Consider the following 19,984-nt stretch of genomic DNA (forward strand, 5'->3'; position numbering starts at 1 on the left):
TCAAAGCTAAATTTTTATATAATTTAATCACTTGTGTACACAATGTTCCTAGGGCTTCACTATTTTTTCTTAGAATAAAAGTATTCCTTGCTTTTTCTTTCCATCCAAAATAAAAGCTAACAGTCACAACTAGTAGGTACTTTGGGGTTCAGGTCTACCAAAGCACTGATCTACACAAGAAGAGTCTCAGCTTCTTAAAAAAGTACTTTTGCACAGCTCAGAAAGAAAGTCTGACTAAAAGTCACAGTTCCATTTTTCAAAGCAAACTTATTTTCAGGATAATCACACAGATAAAAGGAATTAAAAACCAATATTCAAAACCTGAATTGTAGTATAAGTTCTATGCACTCAGGGTTCATTTTGGTGTAATAATTTCTCCTCTGAACATAACAACATGACACATTCTTGTACTGAAAGTGTTACCAGATTACATAGAGCAAAACACCCAGATAGGCTGCACGTTATTATTGCTTAAGCATTCAAAGTGGGGTTTTTTTTGTTTATTTTGGTTTGGCTATTTTTTCAACCACATGTTCTAGTGCTTAAATATTATAGTGTTTTGTGTGTCAGGCATATGCTCCAGATACCTGACACAAGTCAGATATTTGATATTTGAGTATCAGAATCATTAAGAAGCCAACCCAGGTGTTGGAATCCCAGCACTGATCTGAAGTTCAGGATATGAAGCTTCATTCAAACCTAGGGACAAAGGTTCTCTGGTATTGCAAATTCTATCAGTCCCTAAACACTAAAATTTCTAAAATCATCACCTTCTTGTTAAAAAAGCAAGATTAAGAATAGCCGGTGTGTGGATAAACCCTCTCAGCAGATAAATTAACAGAACTTGGGCCTCAGCTGAAATCTGGAGTATTGCCACTAATGACTACCAATGGCAAGACTTTTGAGAAGTGTCATTTCTTCTTATCTCTTCATGACACATTCACCAAAGAAATTCCTGACTTAGCCCAAATCGTGCTCTCCTGAACAATCCACTCTTCCCATAAATGAATGCTTTCTTTCAAATAGAACTGCATATCTACTTTTGTTCCACAGAAATATTTCAGCTGTTAATTAATATTTGCTCCATGTCAATATTATGCACATGACCAAAAATAAAATATTTATGTGATAAGACAGATACACTAATGAGAATTTTAAGACAGAAAGGTTATTCTGGGAAGTAACCACAAAAACAAAGCCTAACTTACAATAGATGTTCTTAAAACTATAATGCCTTTTTCAAAATAAATGAAAAATTTATGAGCAAGAATGATAAACTAGTAATATCTGATTAGAAAAGAAATGATAGCAAATAATAATATAGTTGGTTGTCTTCATTGTCCCAATTAAATACAAAAGCAGCAGTTAAAAATCTGACGTGTAGCAATAAAGTTCTTCTAATGTACACATTTCCATCTAAACTTTAAGAGGTAATAAAAAAAAAATCCACATTTGGATATGCTATGAAAATCACTTATAGTGATCATATCTAACATTTATTGTAACATGGCAGGCACTATTCTGTTTTTCATGTATTTTTCATTTTATCCTCTGAACAACCCTATGACGTAAGCAATATTATCCCCATTTTATAGGTGAGGTAACTAGGGCACAGAATGTTTCAGTAACTTGCACAAGGTCACACAGGAAATACTTTGTGATCCAAACATTTCATCAAATAATTTAGCTCTAGATCATTACACTAAGCTGCCAATAAAGTAATATAATGAATGTGCTTTGTAAACGGTAAAATGTGCAGATATAAGGTGCACTGATTAAGAGCACAGGTTTTGTAGTCAGACCTAGTGTCAAGTCTCAATTCTGTAATTAACTAGCTATGTGAACTTGAGTAAATCACTGAACTTTTCTAAGCTTCAATCTTCTGTTCTGTAATATGAGGATAATGAAGTAACAGTTGTTGGTCGATTACGGGCGTTATGCACGTAAAGGGTTAGCAGATTGCTTGGCATACAGTAAGCACACCATGAATGTTATTGTTAGCTAATACTAAGAATTCTCTTTATTATCATAAATTCTCATTTTAGTACTGCTGACATTTTCTAAAATAAGTGAAACCTATCAACATTGACATAATAGAAGTTTATGAAATTCAGACCCAAAGTCTCAAAGCGTACGACAGCTCAATTTTGAGATGGAAAAGGCTACTACTTACTTAAATATCATTATCAAATATTTATTTAAAGTGCCTGGGTATACATGAAAACATACTAGGCACTAAATAAAATTATCAAGACACAGACATAGTTCCTGATTTCAAAAATACACAATCAAGCAAATTAATTCTGCTGAGTGGGCACAAACAGCAAAACCTCCAACTTTGGGCATTTTCCCAACCAGATGCACCTATGGTCTTCACTAAGTTTCCCTCTGCTTGTGATGTGGTTGTGGTGAATATACAGAGAGGAAGAAGCTCGAAAATAAATAATAAACCTGACAAATTGAGTGTAGAGTGATAAAGCTTCAGGAAGAAATGAGCTGACTTTCCACCTTCCTACCGTTTCAAAAAACGTTTTAGCTATCTTGGTACTAATGATCTCCATCAATTAACCAGAAGAGAAAAAAGGAAAGATAAGAGCTAGAAGCTCAGAACAGAAGTCAGAGGAAAAGGGTGCAGAAATAAATTATAAGAGAGAGGAGGAATGAATATGGAAAGTTAGAAAAGCCAAAATAACTGTAGGTGAGTTTAAGTGAAACATGTTTTATTCTGCGTTCTATCATATGCCAAATGCCTTAGAAACCAAATAACTAATAGCTGTTCTTAAGATGTTGATCCTCACTCCCTTTCAATTCTGAAGTTTCTGTTAGCTCTTCAAGTCAGAGAAGAGGGAAAGAATAGCATAGAGTACAGAAGAATTTTCTCTAACAGCACAGCCAACATCATGCTGCATATACCTTAGAGCTCAGTTTCAGTCAACCGTGAGAGCCATGGCTAAATCATAAGCCTCGTAATCTATGGATTCCATTAGAAAAGTAACTTTTAAAACTCCTAATGATCTAGACTACTTCTAGAGGCCACTGCAGGAAACCTGGAAACCTAATTTCTAAAGTTTTAGAAGCATTTCTATCTCATTTTCAGTGGTCATGCTATTTGAAGAGATCTTTTATCTTTTGCAACTTCACAACAGGAAATGATATCTTCTAGTGCCTCCCTGTCTCCATAGCACTTGCCATAACATCTACCAGGAAATCCTCCTTCTATACCCACAGCCTTAAGCCATAGCAAAACCACAAAACTCCCTGCTAATGCATCCATAGGCTCTTTAAAACAAACTGAGTAGAAGAGCCCGTTGACCATACAGCAATACAACAAACACATACTCCTAAAAATGTGAAGGTACTTTTCAGTAACATAAGCAAGCTGTGTCAACTGAAAACTTGGCTCATATATACAAAACTAGGCTAAAAATTAAGGAAGAGTAATTTATACATTCTTCAAAATTTTTCTTTTTGAAGTATGGAGTAAAGAGGAAAAAAGACAAGAACCAAAAAAAATTGTTATTGTGCACTCAACGTGTATCTGCATGTTCTAATGAACACCAGCCCAGAGTCAGCCATAACTCATCCAGCTCTCACTTGCACTATCCAAACTTATGACATTGAAGTGCAAGCCATGCATGTCATTGTTTCTCCTCTTCTACCACACCTAAGAGTGGAAGGTATCTTCAGGAAGGAAAATGAGTTGAATTCTACAGAAAAACTCTTACTTGATCAAACAGCAGTCAAAGTGGATATAATTTATAGCCAGAGATAGGTGTTAATATAAAATAAGCAGTTTCTAACGGTTCTTAATCTGCTTAATTCCTCCTCCCTACAACAACAAAAAGTGCTATAAATATTTGCTTACATGGCCTACATGCAGAAAAGCTTCTAGCACAAATTTCCTAGGCTTCTTCTCCTCAAGAGCCACAAGACTGAGCCTCTGAGACAACAGAGCTCAAGAGTCAAAATAAAACTAAAAAGTAGGAATGAAGACCAGAAAAGAATAGGAAGAACAAAGAACTTCTAAACACTTCTTACTTGTTCATTCTACCTTTCTAAACTGGTCCCAGTTGGCCTCTAACTCCTATGTCTGCCATGATCCATTAATTTGGCTATTATGATAAAATATTCCTAATCTCCCTAAGCTTTTCTAATTTACACAAGTCCTGATATAGTGCTATTTTTTTCTCTATGACCCAGAGGAAGCCTTTTGATGGTCCTTGGAACCCTGCATTTCTCCTTCTAAATTCCTGCTCTGTGGCCCTAGTTATTATGGAGGAGACAAACTGTGAATGGTCCTATGGAAACAGGTGACTGGAGTAAGGGAATTCCAGCAATTGCACTCCCCTCCACCAACATCAAGCTATTTCTCTTTCTTTCCTACGGTATTCAACAAGTAAAGCACAGAGAAAAAGGCTGACATACAGATGAGCAGCTGCAGCAAAGAGCTACTCCAAGCTTTTTACGAATCCTCGTATCTTTTCACTGGTTATAGGTACTTAAGTCTGGAAAACATCTTTGGAAAATGTCTTGTGTGTAGAAATGCATAAAAGATAACACCTTGCAAAAGTCAAACATACAGGTTTAATGTGCAACTAATAAAGATGGTTTATAAATGAAATATCACCTACATATTTAGTTCCCTAAATATATTATGCTATTAATCATTAAAGTTAGACCTATAAGTACAAGTTTTCCATATGTGGAAAAGTAAATCTGTTTTTAAATTAAAGAGAAATTATTACTCTAATTCTTAAAAATAAAACTATCAGGATATAATTCAAGTGTAGCTGCTCATAGTCACTGAATAAATTTAAATTTGATAATAAAACATTTAAGTTTCAACCAATGCACCTTTGTTGAAGCACATTTAGCTGAAATAACTTCGAGTCTGGTTTATTTCCATCACATATAGTACATTTTTCCAACAAGAGCATGTACATTCAATATAGAACATTTCCAGCAACAGTTACAGTCTTTCTAGTTTCCTTTCACAGTATATTTTAGTGCAAAGCACTGGGAAGGGTAAATGTTTTTCTAGCTATAGAAGCATTTTATTATGACTTGTGGATCTTCAACATTTTAAGTTTTATACAAAAATTATATAGATGGACAGGGTCCCTCCTAAGTACAGGTGTGAACCTATATAAAAACATGGTATAGTCTCTGCTGTACCTTTTAAAATTATAATTTGACAAAAATTAATAAAAAATAAAATATTCCCTAAAAAGTAAAAAATATTGATACACAAAGCCTGCCCCAAATTTCATAAAGATAGATGTACTTGTTTTTCCTAAAATCTTGATTACAAAAATGGACAATAATTCATTATTTTCCAAATTTTATAGTAGGAATCAAATATTATCTAAAAGTGGTCATTTAAGATTTTGCTTGGGAGAAAAAAAAAATCAGGGTTTATACCCCCATCTTCCTTTTTTAATAATATTTAAAGAAATAAACTAGTATCATAAGAAGTGGTTGTGCATGGATTGTCTGCATCCATAAAATATCAGTAAGCTACTTCTTGCCTTCATATTAATATTAGTAAATGTGTGGTCTTTTAAAAAAAATAGAAATTGAAAAATTAAGTTGCATCTATCGTTAAAGTGCTTTGTATAAAATTTAAAGAAAAATAGGGGAATGTTTAATTTTCATAAAAACCTCAGATGTTTACAAATGAAAAATGTAATGATCCATGGATGAAAATGAACTGGAACTTTCCTGTAGCATATATTTTAGAAAGAAACTTTCAAACATTTAAGTGCTAGAGAACAAGTTAGAAATAAATGGGTGTAAAAATAATTACAAATATTTAGCAGGCTAAATATTTATAATGTGCTGATACTAGTTTGTCTTTTGGTCCTAACATACACTCACTAGAAAAATCATATATCTGTACAATACAGATGAAAATTTTGCCAAATCAAGCAGAACAAAACTAAAATCACTAAGATATAAAGTCTTTGCAAATTAAAAATCACCAGTGGTGATATTTTCTTCAGGTTGTTGATCGCTTTCATCAACAAATTGTTTGGAAAACAAAATTTGCAACATTTTTGCAGAAACTGTAGACCAAATGCACAAAGTCAAGGGTGGTTAGCTGATAAGACTGTGATGACAATATGTAATGTCACAGCTACTTGAAAGTGCTGAAAGAGGCAGTGCCTTAGAAACAAGTGGTTAGATGGTTATTATTTTAGTCAGAAAACAGCAGTTACAGTCGAATATTTATGAAAATGTTTTTCTTTTTTTTCTCATAGTACCATCTGAAGACGTTTAGTGGTTCTAACACCAATTTAAAGTCTTTCCACAAAAATGAACTCCAAACCTTTTCGTACATCACTTGAAGTTATCTGAGGAGAAATGGGAATAAATGAACACTTTTGAGTTTACCAATAAAACTTTGTTTTTAAAATTATACAACAGTAAATGACTTCTAAAGGATGGTTTCATCTCATGTTTTCCACACAAATTAAAAAATGTGTGATGATCAAACCACAACATTTAACCTATTCAGCACTCAAACTAAGTATACTGCTTTAGAACCTGAATCCAAAACTAATTTATACTAATTAAATATATTAAATGCCTTAATAAAGGGACACAGATCTGAAGGTAAACTTTAAAAATATATAGAGACTTGCAAAAATAAGTATAGGGAGGCTACTCCTTATTTTATATTGCATTTTTAAAATCTACATTTGTTCCAAAACCTTCTAAAAAAGTAATATTTTTTTCTTTCTTCCCAATAGGGATTTTACATTTCTTGCAACGCACAACCACAAAAAAAAAAAAAAAATCCTACTTAATAATATTAACTATGTTGAAACGATCACCAAAAAGTTTATTTAAACAAAAAAGGAAAAATAAGAGGATCTGGGACCTAAATAATCACTTTTTCCATAGATTAAAAAACAGTAACTAACACATACTCCCAAGGAGAAGGAAAAAAAAAATTCAAACTCTTATCAAGTTTCACCCCTTGCCTGGAAGCACTATGTTAAAAGTAAATAATAAATGCTAATTTCTAAATTCTGTTTGGGGAGGTTTTTTTCTGAGTACAGCACTTTATTTAGCTGTCACAGATTAATTTTTACAATAATTACAGTTCCTCGAAAAGACTTTTTTTCCTATAATTATTGCCTTCACAAATTCATTCTAATATATTTAACTTTCCTACAATGTATTAATTAGTAGACTAAGTCACTGAATCAAATTAAACCTGTGCAAAGTTAAACAGAAGACTTCTATTGTAAACATAAGCCAATATAAACGCATATATTTTACAACATTGAGAGGAAAGCACTGACCCTGTGCCATCTACCTATAACTATATTGCATTGTCCTGTGGAAGATAAGTTCTGAAGTTAACTTTTGTTCCCAAGCCACTGGAATAAAGGTCACTGAAGAGGTAAATGCAATATGCACATTACTCTTGCAGTTCCCACTGACATAAGATATACGGAAGCAAACGTGTTAAAATGGAACCAGCTATAAATTATGGTCAAATGATTTTTTTTAGTTCGATGGGGGGGAAAAAAGCAAAACTCTAACTGTTCCTCACCAGACAAGAGCCTTAGATCTTGTACTTCGGCCTTTGGTTTTGTTTCCTTCAGGTGAATTGGAAGCATTTGCCTTATGAGTTTTCTTATGATGTTCAAGATAAGTCTTTTTGGCAAATGCCTTTCCACATTTATTGCATCTGTGAAGAGAAAAGTTTTTTGTGACTTTTACTTCAATACCAACGTCAGCTACTTCATACTTTTTACTAGGAGAGTTAGAAGTGCCATCATGTTTCGAATCACTATGTTTTGCTTCATCCCTTGAAGGGCCCCTTTTTGCCACTTTATTTAGAACAAAATCAATGGGCTTTTTTATAGCTCTGATCTCTAAACTGGCTGTTATTTTCCCAAGATAGCGGGATGACTTTTTATGAACCACAGTTATATGTCGTATCACATCACGTTTCCGACGAGTTTCATAAGTGCAAAGAGGACACTTGTAGAATTTAACATAAATGTTATTCCCATCTGTGTGCAACTCAATGTGTTTAGTCAAGTTCTGTTTGGAAGTAAACTGACGTTTACAAAGTTTACAGTAAAGTTGCTTAAAGTCAAAGCCAGCTGAAAGTTTTGGTTTCCTGGTTTTTTGCTGGCCACCTGCAGCAGACGGACTAGTTGATTTAGGGCTTTCAGAGTCTTGTTTAACTTTATTTTTCTGTGCTGCCGGTGTGTTCTTTTTTTCATTTGAATGATTTGTTCCCTTTAATTCATTCTGTGGAGAATGGGTAATGGAAGGGGGTGAAGATTCTACAGAATCTGCTGGTTCAACTTTAACTTTTATTTCTGAACTGCTGGCAGTATTATTAGGGCCTTTCTCTCTTTTAGAGTTTGTTCCAGAAAGAGTTATCTTGTGGACAATTTGCATATGTCTTTTAAGCATTATTTGTGAACTATATTTCCTCTTGCAAAGGAGGCATTTGCATGCAGTTAAATTGTATTCAGCCTTTGAAGACGACTTTTGTTTTCGAGTCTTAAAAGATTTTTTAGGAGAAACAGAATCCAGGAACAAAGGTTGCCCAGGCTTTGTTGCTATATCAGGAGTAATTGAATCCCTCCTTAGTCCTCTATGAACTTCATCAAAATGCCTCCTTACATTCGCTTTTGTTGCAAATGATTTACAACATACTGGACAACTCCTACTTAAAGGAACTAGAACATTCTTACTGCGTCCTTTAGAGGATTGGTTTGGATTCTTTCGTGTTTCAATGTACTTTTTTAGTTCTTCCATCTTTTTCTTGTGTACTTTTCGAATGTGACGACGAACACCTCGTCTGGAATTGAACTCTTTTCTACAAAGACAACATATCAACTGGTGACCAAAATCAGAATTGTCAGAAGTTTCCAAGTCAGCTTGTGATTCCTGAGGTTGTTCAGCAGACGTAGGTGCAACTTCATCTGCAATAATCTCAACAGGAGGGGGCTCTACAGTTTCCACCTCTGTATCTGTGACTGGTACTGTTTTAGACTGTTCAGTGCTAGTTTCCGGTATTTGAACTTCGGTTTGTTCAGGAGTATTGCTTGACTCTGTGACTTCAGTAGGATTATCAGTCCTTGAAATATATTGAAACACTGCATTTTGATTAGTTTCTATGGGTTCTAGCTTAATAATATATTCTCGCTTGTCCACACTTGGATATATGGCTTCTAGGAGATCGTTTATGGCTTGGCTTTGTTTATCATTTACATCAGGAAGGTCTGTTAAGGAAAAAACAACATTTTAATCTGAAATAATTAGCCTGCTCTAGCCTTCCTAATATTTTAAAATGTATTATGAACCTCTATCTTAAAATTTATTATATCACTAGTTTTTATTTTTATAAGAGCATTATCCACTTTTCAGTATTTTATGATGATTAAAAACTAGGGTTAATGAAACTAAAATTTGCTTTATTTAACATCTCATCATGGTATGCAAATGATAAGGAATAGATGCAATCTGAAGAGCTACTTCCACTTCTAAGTGCTCTTAACATAAAATATATAAGTACAAGTCCGTAGATGTCCTAAACAATAAAAATAATATTTCTTATTTTTAGGCTAGCAAAGGCAAATCAAAGTTCTCATAACCCAAGATGGATAAATCATCATGAAGAATGTTACTATATATAAAAAAATTTTTTTTAGAAAACATAACAGCATTCCTATTAACTTAATCCATATAAATAATCTAGTCTAATTGTATGGGAACATTTGAACATCTTACAGAAATGAAAAAGTAAGATTTGCAGGAAAATCTATAAACATGAATGACATGATGTACAGAAGTATTTGCTAAACTCAGTCCTATTACACGTCTTTTTAACATGACACAATTCTATTAAAACAAATTATTAAAAACTATAGATTTATTCTAAAAACAGAGCTAGTTTTATTTACTTGTGCGATAATTACACTCTCTATAGGCAACCAAATATTCCTATTGTAACAGAGTTGTCTAACACTGGTTATGTTTCCACATACAATTCTAAAATCTAGCTACAAATACAGCATCAAATCTGATATCTATTTAGAAATCAAGAAATGATTCATTATAGCTCTTCTCGTCTACTCATCTTCCTTTTTAAAATGGATAAAGTGGTGTCTATAAGAAAACACTTTCACAGAACTATTTCTAGGAGTATTGTCAAAAAGAGTACACAATAATCCAGCAAATCCATTTATCTATTCCCTCTATAAGTCAACTCCACACTAAAAAATAACAAATAACTACCAGAAAATTAATTAATTTTCTATTATACTTTAATTTAAAGGTTAGATGTGAAACTGATCTCTATAGACTGCCTTTTCATTTATATCTCAATGATAAAAAGAAGAATAATAAGATATAACAGTAATAGGAAAAGTGTCCAGACAAATATGAAACATTCATTTCATCTACATCGTATAATATACTTTAAATCAGCCTCATGCTAATAATTAAAACAGTACTTTTGATATTTGGAGTTTGTATTTCATTCCCATCCCAAAAAGGTTAAGCTGAAAAAGGCAGAAAATCCACAATGCAAATATAATATCAAACTGACAAAATAAGTTCTATATCTGTATAAGTCCATGAAGAGTTAAATCCCTGCACAAGAAATAAGGAAAGTAATCTATTACTCATTAAAATATTTTAAGGAATATACATTAGCTCTTTAAAGCAAGAAAATAGTACCACTACATATACTGCTAACTTAATCATACAGGGACAATGCACTTAATCTGACAACGTTTGGTTCCACAAAGACTTTACTAGCCTACTACCTGCCTTCATCACTTAAAGCTATTTTGGATCTCAAGTCAGCCTGTAACACAATCTAATTTCTGATAAAATGACTGATGTAAATAAATTTCACTGAGAACAAAACTGATCCTCAAATTGAGACCCAGAAAACACTAAAAAGATTAATAAATATTTTTAATGCTCTCCACCATTTCCAAGAAATCAACTTATTTACTCATTCTTTGCTCTATTTCCAACCTTTTCCTTTCCTTACGGGGAATCTAAGTAAATGATCAGTCCTATCTGGTAACAAGTTGTTAAAGAAATAAAGAGGAAAAATATCAATACCCCCTTCAAGTATTAACATTTTTACTTACAAAAATCCTGAATATAAACCATCTGATCCACATAAACATTCAAAAACAATATCCAATATTTTAATATAAATAAATATACTCATAAATCTAACTTCACATATCTTTAGGAAAATCTAAGTGATAAGCACTGATATGAAAGCATGTATATAAGAAACTGAATACAACATTGAGTCAGGTATTTAATTTTATACTCCATCATTAAATTACCTGTAAGTAAATATATATACCATTTTAACACAAATGTATAGCTATAGTATAAGAAAACTTAACTGTAAAACGTGTAACTGAATATATGTACAAAACTTACTGTCATCCATTTGGAGACTGGGTGGGCAGTAGAATTTTTTATGGGTAATCAAATTTGGTAATCCTCTGAAGAGACTGCGGCATAATTTACATTCGAAAATAGTGTCCACGTCTTTTAATAAAATATGCTTAAGTTGTTTAGTTCCTGAGGGAAAAAAGAAAAGAAAACTTAACACAAAAGCAACCACTGCTGATAATCCAAAAGCACAGTTTTATTCTAAAAACAAATATAGGTATTGCCAATTTCTACCACAGTGTATTCAGAACTAAGTAATAAACTATGTTCTAAGCAAAATCCTACTAGTATTTTGGATACTGGAACAGCTAAAATTGATGCTCTTTTTCTAATTAAACAGCCTAACAATTCTTGGGACAGTGGAACGGGACACTCCATTGGGAGTCTTGGGACACTCCCAAAGTGGTTCCAACATCTGGTTGATCATCACAAGGACCTGGGAATAAAGATGTACATGACCCACCCCTAGAGATTCTGATTCAACAGATCTAGAGTGGGACATCAGAATTAAATGTGCCCCCAGCCCCACACTCCCTGCCAAACTTTCTGGCTGGTTCTTCCAGCTCTCTTCTGCATTAGAAAGTGAACATAGAGTTTTGTAATACATTTCGCCCTGATTCCTTAAAGCAGGTCAAAATTGTGTCACAGGATCGTCTGTGATTTTTGTTTTTAAATTCAGCTCAAATTAGTTCAGGTTCTGGCCCAACGTGGGATGTTGGGCCAGAACCTGAAGTAATTTGTACAAAAGAGTACACAATTTAGTGTGATAGCAGAGAATCCTTGTCCATAATATGAATTTTGCTTAGGCCTCTTGATACCACTATATATTTATTCAAAGCCTTTCTCCCTCAAAATCTTACCCCAATTGCAATTAATTAAATATTCATATAATTACTAGTTTAAAGCCTGTCTCCTCCACTAAATCATAAACTCCAAAGCAGCCAAGACCAAGCCTGTCTTATTTACAACTACAAAGAATTAAGCTCTAGTAATGCTCAATAAATATTCGTTGAAGAAATACCACTGATCTAGGGAATCTAAGCATTTTGACAAAAGATCAAAAAGAAGAGAAAAAATAAATGGCAATAAGCATCTATCTTTAAAAGAAAAACATCCACCAGGAATAAAACACTAATGAAAGGTCTTTTGCCACTACTTCCTACAGGTCTTTGCCACTGGTAAATTGACAAAACTGATCTGCAGTGCTTTACTAATTAATGAGGCTTTAGTTTCCTCAAATTAAAAAAAAATGATAATAATATTGATTTAAAGAGGAAAAAACAAAAGTGTCCTGAAAAATACCTTTCAGACTATCTAGTCACAAAGTATTCCATCATTCAATAAGCATTTGAGGGGCCGGCCCCGTGGCTTAGCGGTTAAGTGCGCGGGCTCCAATACTGGCGGCCCGGGTTCGGATCCCTGGCGCACACCAACGCACCGCTTCTCCAGCCATGCTGAGGCCACGTCCCACATACAGCAACTAGAAGGATGTGCAACTATGACATACATCTATCTACTGGGGCTTTGGGGGAAAAAAGGAGGAGGATTGGCAATAGATGTTAGCTCAGAGCCAGTCTTCCTCAGCAAAAAGAGGAGGATTAGCACGGATGTTAGCTCAGGGCTGATCTTCCTCACAAAAAAAATAATAATAATAAGCATTTGACTATCTATTAAGCTCTGAGACTACTAAAGAGTAAACACAATCTTAGTAGTATAATAAAAAGTGTAGAGTTCACACACTAAATTAAGCTAAATTTAAACTAATGAACGTTGCAAAAAAACTGCAGAAGATGAAGGTGAAAGAGAAAATGTAAAAGTTACCAAAAAGAAAATTTCCCACAAAGAACTGGTCATTAGGCTGAATACAGGGGAAGTGCCAAAGAAAAATATCATCCTCTAAACATTTTCTATTCAGCTAAACTACCATCAAGTGTGAGAGCAAAATGAAGATTGTCAGTCATTAAAATAAATAAACAAAAACTACAATCTTTTAAAATGCTCAGATACTCACTAAAAGAAGAAATGCATGAGATAAATATAATCAACTCACAGTGATTTTTTCTTTCTATTCATTTACTGATTTTTATTTTATATTTTTATTGTAGTAAAATATACATAAAATAAAATTTACCATTTTAACCATTAAAAAAATATGTACTGTTGGGTCCATAAAAGTTAAATATTTCTGATTCAATCTTTTGTCAGTCTGTTTACATTTAATTTCTGTATTAATCATCATTTTGAAGACAGGCCAGCCCTCAAAATTCTACTGCAAAAAGATTACCAGGTGATCAGAACTTTACTAAGTCTTTAGAGATTCCAATTCTGATACCATCTAGCCATACGACCTTAAAGAGCTGTATAATCTTTACACTTTGGTTTATTCATCTTGTAAAACGAACAAACCAAACCAAACCTATCTTGGAGAATTACGAAAGAAAATATAAACCTAAATCCCAGAAAAATTAAATTATACATCTGGGTTTTTACTGGGAAAAATATATATGTATTGAAATAATTTCCAACGTTTCCCAAATCCAAATCATTGTTTATGCCACTAGACCACATTACCACAAAAGCAGAAAACATAAATTTAAAAAGATTCAGAGGATAGCCTGGGTATTATTCTTTATGTAAAAGTAAATTCACATACCTACTTATATACACACACATATTTCCCTAGTGCATTTCTCATTACAAAATATATTGGCAATAGACTGCTAATATATTTAAATCACAGTTAATTCTCATAAGTGATTGACAAACTGTGAGGTAGACTGATGATAAAAATACTTTAAATAAACCTCTCTGACTGACCTACATATAGTTCTCAAATGTAGTTGAGTGTAGCACTAGTAGGAAGAAAACACAGGAAATTTTTGCACACTTTAATTCTAAATTAAAAGCCCTGCTAGACCCTTACTACAGATTCACAGCTGCCTTCAAAGATAGTCAAAATGGATTGAAGAGGGAAACAGAAATAACCTGAACTAGGTTTAACTTAAGAATCCAACTGAAGATTTAAATAGAAAGTACAACATGAGGTTATACATAAATAAAAAAGTTACTTGTAAAAATGTAAGACTGCATTCCTAAATCAGAGCTATCACTTTGTTTACTGGGTTTTCTCAGTCAACCATAAAAAAACAAAAACAATATCAATTTCTTATTCAGTCCTAGTTATAGAGTTAGTTATATTCAATAAAGAGTATATATTTATCCCAATAAGCATCCTCCCCCAAAAAAGTATTTGGCTCTAACCTTGACTAATAATCTTAATTATCAATCACAAATGCTCTAAGAGGACAGAGAAGACAGCTTTAATTCTTACCACCATATTCTCAGCCCTCAGGACCATGCCTGACTGACATTTGTTAAATGACATATTGGAGAGCTCGCTCTCTGTTTAAGAAAATCTTCACTATAAATAAGATTTTTTTTTTTTAGTCTACATAAAGTTGACTGGGAAGTCAAAAAAGGGACTTGAAAGATTTTCTAATTCTACTTACACATGTTACAAATGAGAAAAATAAGATGTTCCTCATTCCATAAATACAGACAATAAAAGTTTTTGCCTGAAGTGAGTTTCAGTTGCCATTTAAGGTTCGTTGTTTTTCCAGTGGGGACATAACGGCTTTATTCTAATCAGCTATGATTGCTTTGCTCACTAACAATTAGACACAGCCAACAAACCAAGCCTCTGTCAATAGCTAAAACTTTCTGTCACCTGAGACAACAACAGACATGGTCATCTAGACGGGAACATAAAGTTCTTACACAACTCTCCACCCTGAGAAAGAGAGAGCCATGCTGCCTAACTCCTAATTACTCCTTTTCCTATATTAATAATTCTCTTGGGGCCGGCCCAGTGGCGCAAGTGGTTAAGTGCACGCACTCCGCTGAGGCAGCCCAGGGTTCGCCGGTTCGGATCCCGGGCGTGCACCGACGCACTGCTTGGCAAGCCATGCTGCGGCGGCGTCCCTTATAAGATGGAGGAAGATGGGCACAGATGTTAGCCCAGGGCCAGTCTTCCTCAGCAAAAAAAAGAGGAGGATTGGCAGATGTTAGCACAGGGCTGATCTCCTCACCAAAAAAAATAATAATAATAATAATTCTCTTTCTTGCCTTAGGTTTTTAAATGATCTTAGAAGTCACTACATACTGCTTACATGGATCATCAACCAGTATCTTTCAAAACCAGCCCTCCAAAGGGTAAGGCTTTTGATTTCTAGAAATTAGTATTTCAGATCCTCACATGTAATAGGTCCTCAATAAAAATCAGTTAAATCTCATCAAGGGTTTATCTTGTGCTATTCCTTAATGCCAAATACATTGTATGTACTGATAAAAATATTTAAAAGATTTTTTTCAAAAGGAATGAGTATTCAATTTTACATTAGGTTGGATGGCAGTCACTTTACATGACACAATATTAATTCTAACTCTTCTGTGCTATACAGACAAAGATAAGCTTTCATTTTTTCTCTATACTGATATGTTGGTCAATGACCACTTTAAGTTGTGGCAGTAATGATTTTTAAATGGTATACTGCTTGCTCTATTGTTGACATATGTGGGCTCAGTCTTCTTGAGGATGACTGTTTAACCATAGTATCAGCCCAACACTGCAAGCAAATTTGTAACTCCTGTCAAACCTCCTGAGTTCCAAGACCAGGATAAAGGAAATTTCTAACTGATCGCCCCTTAAAATAAGTACTTAAAGGTAAAAAGTAGGAAAAGTTTAAGAAAATTGCAATTGTTATCTTAAAACCACCACCCACAAAGGTTAGTAAAAGAAAATTACTAGGTTAATTATGGAACACTGCCAAATACTATAATAAATTTATAAGTAGAATAAAATTATTTTAGTGCCTACTTGGTGAATCTTTTAGTTTAGTCTAAAAAACATTTACTGAACACCTATTAAATACCAGGCATAATGTTATTCCCTGGAGACATGAAAGTGAAGCATATGACCTGTGCTCTTGAGAAATTCCCAGACTAATATAAACGGCTGCTCTCCTAGGAACATAGACCTAGATGACATGCTTTGAAGATGAATATAAGAACAACAAATAAGACAAATAAATCTACATTTTTCTTATTCATCCAAAAAACATCGTCTGATTTTAAATTTCCTACAACTGCTATGTAACAAACAAACAAAATCCATCATACAATATGGCACTCTCTTATGAGTCTCTTGACAAATCATACTTCCATCCTAAGCTTTTGCTTACAGAGTCAGGACTGAGACATCACCATCCAGTCACAGCTTACCCTAATTGCAATTAATGTTCCTTTAAGCAGTAAAAAAAGAAAGAAAAAACAACTTCTATGAAGTTAAATGACTAAACCTAAATTTAGGAAAATAATGACAATAGCAAACATCACACAAAACTAATTCTCATTTTTCACTACAATTTATTCCTCCCTAAGATTTCAAAAAGATGCTGTTTCCTGCACACAGTAGCAATGTATTCTACAGGTAGATTCTTTTTTCTAGAATATTATATATTATCTCTTTTTACAATATCATATATTTCAAGAACTCAAAAAAAGATGTCAACTTCATTTTAAAGACCAGTTTTGAATAGTGGACAAACAATTATCCTTCTCTTTTCCCCCTACTTTTCTGTTTTCAACCTTTGGGCATTCCACAGCTCCTTTGCCTCTACCAGAAGACTAAGAGAGTAAGAAAGAATATTAAGCTCAATTAAGCTCAAGAAAGAATGTCTCATGGAAGCACACCTTTTTTTGTTCTTTAAATTTTTGTTTCAGTTTGGGGAGAGAGGTCAGGAAGGAAGGAAGCTAAAATAAAAGTTTTAATAGAAAGGAGGGAAATTTGAAGACACCAAGTCACAGATGTGACTAGAAGGACTAACACAGCCAAGGCAAAGCTCCAGCAAAGGGCAGGACGCAGTCAAGGTAGTATCTGAAGCCAGGGATTCAGAGCAAACAGCATGTCTCAAGTCACCCAATCAGTAGGGATTTCAGAGCAGAAAATCTGTAGGTCGGGGCAAAACAGGCAGCCTTCTAAAAAAATGAGGCATCTATCTATGGACAAAATGTCAAACAACAGTGGAATGTACTGTTAATAAAGCAATGATACAGAACAGTGTGCAGAGTCGGCTACCATTTGTATTGGGAAGAAAATGAGGGTTATATGCTTGTATATGTATATAAGATCTCTGGAAGAAGACACAAACCACGTAGCAGTGGTTGCCTAAGCAAAGAGACTTATTTTTGTAGTTTTGTATATCCTTTTGTACTTCTTTATTATTTTTTTTAAACCACAGGTACTTATTCCAAAAAGAAAAATCTATTCAAATTAATTTACAAGATAAGCAGACGGAAATAAAGAGATATCAGAGCTCAGAAAGGATGTGTAATTTAAAGCTAGGAAAACAGTACAAAGCAAAAGCTGAAGTGTGAGGCAAAGAGAATGGGTCAAAACTGGTCAAGACTCAGTACAGCACACATTGGACTGGTGGACCTAAATAATGAGTCAACTTCTTCCTCAGCCTTTTATGAACTTCTAGCTTGGATAGGAATTGATACCAGGTCATAGACAGCCCAGTGTAGGCAGGAGAAAGTGAGTCACTTAAATAGAGATGATACAGTAAATGATGACCACTACCTGAGCGTGAAGATAAAGGTAGATATCCTAACACATTATTACTGCCCAACCTGACTTAGCCTCTGTAGGTTAACAAGAGCAAAAGCATGGACTCCAGAGGTCAACCTTCAAATATCTGTCAGATATATATCATTACCAGGATAGTTCTTTAAATGCAGTGTGTGTGACCCAGCTGTAATGGAAAGAGCCGAGAAAGAGAAGAGTCATTGAAGATGTGTTTGGGAGTAGAGTGGGACTGGGAGGAACTTACAAGAATCTCAAGGTGAGAAGGGATCTTAATCCCTAAGTCATGTGGCCCAAACTTCCAACCCCATCATTCCGAGGTTTCAGTCAGTCATGGCTTGAATACCTCAGTGCTAGAGAAGAGCTACCTTCATATACTTTAGATTATCCAGATATGTAAAAGATTACTATCTTGAGGAAATTAAAATTGCTTAGTTATGAGACACATTAATTAAGTAAAACAAAACCTTTTTTAATCTAAAATTAGTTTCTTTGTACCACTCAGCATATTTCTAAATCATCTCTAATTTAAGTTATTGGATACTTAGAGAATTAAAATTTTAACATCTTCAGAATTTGCCTAAAAAAATAAGTCATAAGGCAAATTTGCTGGGGACATTTTAAAAAGAACATATTACCTGTTTCACAGTCCCCATTCTTTAGCTTAGATAGGAAAGAAATGGAAAGCACAAAAAACAGGTATGACCACAGCGCCATAAGGAAGCAAATAATTTCACTTTTAAAAATTCACCTTCCAAAGTTGAAAAATATATAGATTTTTGGGTACAGTGTCTTGTTGGAAAGTATTTTTTTTTTACAAGACAAAGCATTTATGAATGAACCAATTCTAACTTCTTAATCAAATAATACTATAATAAACTGAAGCAGTATAAAATAACCTTATCAATTCCAAATTATGAATTTTAAAAAAGAAACCAACAGCAGGGAATATTACTAAATGTGAAAAGCTATTACCTTCATTTCCATGATATGAGAAAGAACAAAAAAAAATTTTATCTCTATACTAAAAGTAGGTAACAGAAACTCTTACTACGAACAAAAACTAACCATTTTCTGTTATGCCAAAAACATATTTAAATACTACCCCTAATTAGTAAAATTTTAATTGTATCTACCATAGGAGAACTTGACCTATCAGTTACTTCTGTTAGCCAAGGGCAATTATCAAGTAAAAAACAACAACAAAACACCCTAAAATAGTTTATACCACCATCCAACATGAGCTTAGGCATATGGTATACACTCAGTACTGAGTAAATTAAATACACTACATAAAAGCAATGCCATGAGGACTATAGATGAAAAATCTAAGAAACAGATCTTAGGGAGTCAGAAATAAAAAGCTTTTTATTTTAGATTAAAGAACAATCTATTTCTCAGAATCCTAAAATAAAGCAAATATATGCTCTTTCCCTTCATGATGTGTTGTTTTTTTGTTTTTGTTTTTTGTGAGGAAGATCAGCCCTGAGCTAACATCCATGCTGATCTTCCCCTTTTTGCTGAGGAAGACTGGCCCTGAGCTAACATCCATGCCCATCTTCCTCCACTTTATGTGGGATGCCACCGCAGCATGGCCTGACAAGCAGTGCATCGGCACGCGCCCGGGATCCAAATCCAGGCCGCCAGCAGTGGAGCACGCGCACTTAACTGCTACACCACAGGGCCAGCCCCCACTTCATGATGTTTTAGAAACAAGCACCTCAAAAAATATCTCAACAATACTAAACAAGTGCTTGCATATAAATTATCTTTTCCTTTGAATCTCAAAAATTTTTCATTAAGATAGTAAGCTTTAAAATAATAACAAAAGATATTCTAAGCTTTTAAGTGTCCATCAGTTAGGTGTCCACCAGTCAA

At 33.9% G+C, this 19,984-nt stretch overlaps 1 protein-coding gene across 4 annotated transcripts in view; it reads right to left on the reverse strand.

Moving 5' to 3' along the window:
* Positions 1–19,984, reverse strand: part of ZNF800 (zinc finger protein 800) — a 127,572-nt gene that overhangs the window by 17,882 nt on the left and 89,706 nt on the right. For 3 of the 4 annotated variants that reach the window (XM_087430306.1, XM_087430302.1, XM_087430312.1), the window contains exons 4-5: positions 11,449–11,592; positions 7,565–9,257 (exon numbers count right to left, since the gene is read on the reverse strand). In XM_087430306.1, coding sequence (XP_087286432.1) covers positions 7,565–9,257; positions 11,449–11,592 — 1,837 coding nt within the window. Of the gene's footprint in view, positions 1–1,227; positions 6,354–7,564; positions 9,258–11,448; positions 11,593–19,984 lie in introns of those variants that run through there. The other variant, XM_004418732.3, reaches the window with a different exon arrangement.

This window comes from Ceratotherium simum, chromosome 1, assembly GCF_057802395.1.
Source record: "Ceratotherium simum simum isolate JZ-2026a chromosome 1, ASM5780239v1, whole genome shotgun sequence".
In the NCBI taxonomy this organism is placed as follows: domain Eukaryota; kingdom Metazoa; phylum Chordata; class Mammalia; order Perissodactyla; family Rhinocerotidae; genus Ceratotherium; species Ceratotherium simum.